The sequence below is a fragment of the Primulina huaijiensis genome, chromosome 1, assembly GCF_012295235.1.
Source record: "Primulina huaijiensis isolate GDHJ02 chromosome 1, ASM1229523v2, whole genome shotgun sequence".
In the NCBI taxonomy this organism is placed as follows: Eukaryota; Viridiplantae; Streptophyta; class Magnoliopsida; order Lamiales; family Gesneriaceae; genus Primulina; species Primulina huaijiensis.
The window spans coordinates 9,085,236-9,091,969 of NC_133306.1; the positions used below are offsets into that span (position 1 = coordinate 9,085,236).

Sequence of the window (6,734 nt, forward strand, 5' to 3'; positions counted from 1 at the left end):
AACTGAATTGTGCGATTGATTCTTATTAGTAAAGCGCCGCTTTAATATTGTTCAATGTGAAGCAAAATAAACCAAAGTGTAAGTATGGGTGTCTGCGTGTGACAAAAAACGACCCAGTAAGATTATTATTGTTTATTTCCACTTGTACAAAATATAATTTATTTTTCTATATTGAAATTCAGGACTAAAAATCATGTCCAAACTCAACTATTAAATACCTTTGAGATTAAGACATTTTTATTTTTGTAAGCAAACACATTGGGATTAACAAATCATATTTGAAGTTAATCAATTCAAGTAAATGCAGCTTTAGAAGAGACCACGTGACTAACACTTATTTGTGATCCCAAATTTATATGACCAAAGGCAAGCACAAATGAGAGATTTTTTTTTCATAGGGTAATGTTGAAAGATGCATGTAGTTAACACACTTTTCATTTATTAAAAGAAAGTTTGGTGAAAATGAAAAAGAATTCGTTGAAAAAGTTAAATATATGCTTTCAAAGTAATCCCAACTCGATTTTATCTTTCTTAAAAAAAATTTGTAACAAGATTTGACTAAAGTAATGTTTGCTTAAACGTGTTAATATAACATCATAAAAACAGGCTTTTTGATTGGGCTTTGTCACTATAAAAACCCGCCAATAATCACTACATATTTCACAAGCAAATAAAATTGATCTGATCAAGGAAAGAAAATGGCACCCAAATTTCTCTCGTTGCTAGTCGTTACCTTTTCAATTCTTCTTGCTTCCTCTTCGATCGAAGCCTCCATCGCCGGTTGGAACCCGATCAGTAACTTGACCGACCCAAATGTGGTTGAGATAGGGAAGTTTGCGGTGAAAGAGCACAACAAGCGGGTCAATGCCTTGTTAAGCTTTGTGTCGATAGTAAAAGGAGAAACTCAAATAGTTAATGGTATGAATTATAGGCTCATCATCTCCGCCAAGGATGCCCTCGCTGCAAATGTCGAAAGCAATTACCGGGTGGTTGTTTGGGACAAGCCTTGGAAGAAAGAGAGGCGACTCATTTCGTTTGAGAAAATTGCTTAATTAATGTATATATATTGTGAAAGAGTATGAGTGATTTATTAAAATCCCTAGAATAAAGTTTTAGTTACCGAAGTGCTGAGGGGTTGTGTTATTTTGTAATGTTGCAAGTTAAAGATTAAAGTACGAAAACTTTAAGAAAAATATTCGTCACAATGCATGGTCTAGTAGATAGAGAATTATATATTTTTTGTTCAAATATATAATAACAAGACATTATAAAATCATTTTAGAAAAACTCATTAATTTATGTTAAGGAAAGAATTGAAATCAATGATCGGCTCACAAAATGATTTGGATGTGAATTCAATAGTATGAAAACATATTTAAAATAATTTTTCTGATAACTTGTAACTTATCAAATACAAAAATCTCAAGGACCTAATTGTAAAATTACACACCCTCAACTCTAAAAAAAAATCAGTTGAGGTCAAATTTGATAAACTCTTATGTTTGTTTGACCCATGCATTAGTGGCATCCTCATTGCCCCAATGAGTAAGGTGTGTGTTATCATTTCATTGCATATTCTACAAAATATCTATTCTAATTGTTTTAAAAATTAAATTATAAATGTCATTTTATTGGAGATACAATTTTTTCCATTAGTATAACATACTTATAAAACAAACAAACAATTTCTCAACCTCAAGAATTCAAAGTTTGAGACGAGATCTTAAATTGAAGGTTCCGAGCTCTAAACAACCATGTTTTATGCAAATCACAATTATTAAAATTTGATGATTGAACATAGATTGCGGATGAAATGAGGTTAACCAAATTGTGAACACCATTAAAAATGATAGTAGGTTTCTTGTGAGACGATTTTACGGATTTTTATCAGTCAGGTGATTCAACCATTCCTATGTTCACAACAATTAGCAACACTTTCGGCATAAAAAGTAAAATTTTTTATTGGTGACATAAATAGGAGCTCTATCTTGCAAAATTAACTTGTGAAATCATGTCACAAAAGTTTTTTAATAACGTAAAACCCTTTAATGATATGTTTAACAACTATTCAGAATATCCAAATTAAATAATTTGTTTATATAACTTTATCCCATAAGTACAACCCATTAAGTAACGAATTTCTAGAACAAAATTTAATATATTAGACCAGCGCAAACTTAGTTATTTATTTTTTTTCTTTCTTGTACACTTTTGCTTTATTTACCTGTATATAAATTCAAATACTGAATCATTTGAATTTTTGTGAGTAGAAACATTTTTAATTGAAATTTGGTTACTGTGTGTATCAAATAGTTCTTCCATCCACGTGCTTTAGTGAATCTCCATATGTGTTTTGATAACGACGATGATTAAACTTTCTAGAGCATGACTCTTTTTTTTGCCCTAAATTCTTTTGAGGGTATACTTGGTGATACTGCTTTACCTAGCCATTATTTGGCTTCAAAGATTTTGTTTTAACTCAAATGTCGATGGTGGAGTTATTCATTGGTTTTTGCCAAGTCATATGCTATTTTGACGTGACTTTAATATACTTTCCAGCTATGCCAGGTTCTGGGTCAGAATCTTCTAAAGATTTAGCCAACATGCACAACACAAACAAGAGGTAACAAACTACCCACAAGTCTCCTATTTGAATGAGATTGTTTTAATTTTGACTATCCACTTATTTTTATACATGAGACATTTGGTTCATCTTTAGTAGTATTTCACGATCGAACGAGAAACGGAGACCGTGGATAATTAAGGAAAAATATTTTTATTAAATAAGTATTTTTAATTAATTAATATATGATGTAATTAAGGGTGATTTTCTAAAATGGGCCTTGGTAGAATATTTTTACTCGTCGGATCATATTTTAAACCAGTACGCAAATTTTAGTAAGTCGGGGGACTTTTTGAGGGTTCAGGCAATATTTTCAATAACGTACTCAAACGAAATATTTTACGAGTGTGTTATTGGGATTATTGGGCCTATTTTAATGTATGTTGGGCCTAAACTCATACTTATCCACATTAATTTTAATTATGGCCCATTATACATTTATATTATAGAAAACCCTACCATCCAAAACCCTAATCACTCACTCTCACTCATTCAGCCGCCCCACCCTCCCTCGTCCAGCAGCTTTCAGAAATTTCAGCAGCCACCTTGCTAGGTTTCCTCAAGAAAATCTCATAAGAGCTCTTCCCCGTTCCTCCGGTGTCCGTTCTACTTGATTGTGTCAAGGTTTTCGAGCGAGGCACGCTCGATTCTATTCTTTTTGCATTGATCACATTATAATATTTGTTTTGAAATGTATTTGCATGATATATTGTGGTTATAGTGTTATGCATTGGTTTTACTTGAATTCTACACGAAAATAAGCAATTTTCTTGTCATGTTTCTCACGTTTCTTGACTGGTGTTGAAGGGGCTGCCATGTCTCGAAGTTTAGGAGTGATTTGATAGTAGATATGTAGGAACATGTGTGCTGTTCTTGAGGTCGATGCAAGTTTGAGGGAGAACTGATCGATTCTCGTGTTTGTAGCTCGATTTTGGAGAGTTGGGTAGTTCAATTGTATTCAAGAGCATGGGGTTGAAGGTCTTGGCTAGAGCAGTGCAGGAAGGTTTGGTTGTGGTCTATGAGACGTTGGTTCGAGTGTGGTTGGGGCTGGTTGGGCGTGGTATAGAGTTTGGCTTCAAAAGTCGATTTTGAGATTTCTCCCCCAGGGTTGGCGCCGCGGCGCTGTACCTATGGCGACGCAGCGCTGGTGCTTTGGCACTTGTAGCACCGCGGCGTTGGAACATGGTGCCTAGGCGCTACACTGCCAGTACTGTACAAGTATTTTGCTAGATTTTATGGATATTGCTCGTTTTGGGGGTTCCAATAAGTTACACCGACATGTCTGTGGTTATAAAGGGTTTTAGTTTAGTCAACGGGGTTTGTTTAGGAGTCGTTAGCTATGGTTAAATTAAATCAAGTCCTGGGTTAATTCGGGTTAAATGGGACTCCGATCTAAGCTCTTAAACGAAATATAGATGTTAAAGCGGGGGTTCAGGATATGTTTAAGGAAATGACTAGAAGTATGTTTAAGGAGTTTGATAAGTTTGAGCGGGTCGAGTAGCAGTCCAGGCAACGCCCTGATCACAAAATTACATTTTCTAAATGTATATGTTATCGTGAACATGACTTTTTATGGAAATACGAAAAATAGTTGCATGCTTGATTTTAAGAAAATTTACGTACATGCATGATTTTTATACTCTGTGGATGGGTAATACTGTCGCTGATGTCCCTGCCGTCGGGTACCGTGGTTATTCGTATATGGATCCATCCACTAGAGCTTATACGAAAATCACAATTAGTGATCTGAATTCAATTAAAGAAAAGAATACGTATATGATGATACAATATGACATGATTTGATATAAATATGTTTATGTTTATGTTCATGCTTTTGAAGATCGTGAAAGTTATTTTGCTTACAGTACTTTTCACTGTTGCATCATATGTATATGTACTTGTTATAACGGTTCAGGTGTGTTGAGTCTTTAGACTCACTAGGTGTGATTGATGCAGGTGATCTTATGGTTGAGGAGATTGGAGGATATAAAGACTGAGTAGGCCGAGCTGGGGGTGCACGTGAAAACACGAGGACCTTGCATTTATTCCGCATAATATGATTATATGTCATGGGTGTAAACTATATTTTAAATATCTTTGCATCTCTTTATACGTTGATGATTTTGACAGAAGTTGAGTTCCTTTAAAACAGTAAACTAGGAGATTGATTTCATTTTAAGATTTAATTAACTGCAGTTATTTTTATTCAGTAGTTGGACGACTTTTTAAAAAGCATGATTGACTGCTTTTATTGCACGCATGTGTTTGAGGATTTCCAAAAAGAGCTTTTAAAAAAAAATATTTCATTAGAATTTTAAGTAGTTGACGTTTTAGTTGGTATCAGAGCAAGGGTTTTTATAAAGGGTTGTGCCATCGCCAGCTTCAGAAACTCAGTCGTCAAGCCTCAAGTCTGTAAGTTTACATGTTTTAAATGTTTTGAAAGTTTTATGCTATCACCTGCATGTTTACATGATATATGTTTTTCAGTACATGTTTATCTGTCTATATGTTTATGGAATAGATGCTTTAGAATTTTTATTCATGTTACGACATGAAATAAGAAATTATATGATTTTCATGAATGCTGGCTTTGTGGTGGAATTGGACATGATTAAGAATTTGGTTAATGGGCGTTAGCAGAAGTTGAAAATGATTTGACTATATTGATTTTTGGTTAATAGTACTGATGTTCTATTTTTTGGGTAATAAGTTAGTCATGAAGATTATGAATGCTTTTGGGACATGTAGATTTTCTAAGAAAATAGTGATGTTCTATTTTTTTGGTTACTAGTTGATTTAAGTTTTGAGAATTTCATATAAGGAATAATGATTCGAAGACTACGACGATCTAAGTATAAAAATGTATAATTTGGGATTTTAGGTATTGATGGAAATGTAAAATTGGTTATGAGAATTGATTTTGGGTTTAATAATCTTAAGATGATTGAACTTTATGTTACGGGAAACCTATAAAATGGAATTAGGAATGCCAAGATCTTATGGGTAATTGTAGAATTTTCGAAACTAAGGACCAATTGGATAATTTTAGAGGAAATTAGGAATTAATTTTGCAATTGTTAAGAAAATTTGGGGACTGATTTAGCAATAAGTGAGAATTGAATGATTTAAATGATAGGAATTTTCGATGATTTAGGCTTGACGGGATATTTAGAACCTTGAAATACCTTGATTATAATGCTATAAGGAATGATAATCAAGGGCATTGTAGAATGAATCAATATTTGACTTGAAAATCTAAGCGTTAATGGAATAATGTTGTGGCCAATTAAGAATTTAGAGTGATGACAATTTAAGCTAAAGTTGATCAATTAGTTAGGTTATAGGATTAGACATTAAGTTAACATTTTTTGGGGAATTTAAGTTTGATATATCATAAGTTTTAGTCATGATGTTAAGAGTTAAAATTATATCTTTGTTAAGGTTAATTTTTTTTTTTTAAAAAAGTTTGGTATGATTGATGTTTAGGTTACTTGAGTGACGTATGTAAGAAGTGAGATAGACACGATGTCTTTGGGAAATTAAAAATGTTTGTTCTTAAAAGTATAGTAATATTGTGATATTTGGAAGTAAGTATATATGATTTACTTTCAAAAATTTAGATGTTATGCTTTATAAGAAATAAAGGCACTTGAGGAATTTTTGAAAGTCATTAAGAAACTTGGAATTAAGTGTATATGTGAATTGGAATTATGTTAACTAAGACTATTTGGGTTGTGTAAGCTTGAATTACAAGTTTTTGAGATAAGTGTTTATATGAAAATTTTGGGTGAAATAAAAACAAAAAGAAATTAGTTGTATTCAACATAAGTTACCAATGAATAAATATTAAGATACTTTTATCGAGTAAGTAATCTAAAATATTGATATATGGATTCTAGAATTCTACGGATTTTTAGTAAAGTTGAATTATTAGAGTTAGTCTAACGCTAAAATGGGATAACTTATTAAGTTTTATACACTAGTACTAATTAAGCATTAATGATACGTCAGAATGCGACATTTGTTCCAATGAAAAAAGTCCAAATGTCTTTGGCTTCAACTATATTGTAATTGGGAAGAAAATAGTTAAGCATGTTATTGATGCTATAAG

At 32.5% G+C, this 6,734-nt stretch overlaps 1 protein-coding gene across 1 annotated transcript; it reads left to right on the forward strand.

Annotated features, from left to right (window-relative positions):
* The first annotated feature begins 698 nt into the window (after positions 1–698).
* Positions 699–1,052, forward strand: LOC140971095 (cysteine proteinase inhibitor 5-like). The gene has a single exon (XM_073433174.1). It carries the CDS (start codon positions 699–701, stop codon positions 1,050–1,052), a length of 354 nt encoding a protein of 117 aa, XP_073289275.1.
* Positions 1,053–6,734: the final 5,682 nt, after the last annotated feature.

Excerpts from the sequence above, each read along its gene's own strand:
- LOC140971095 (XM_073433174.1), top strand. The coding sequence starts at position 699 with ATGGCACCCAAATTTCTCTCGTTGCTAGTCGTTACCTTTTCAATTCTT.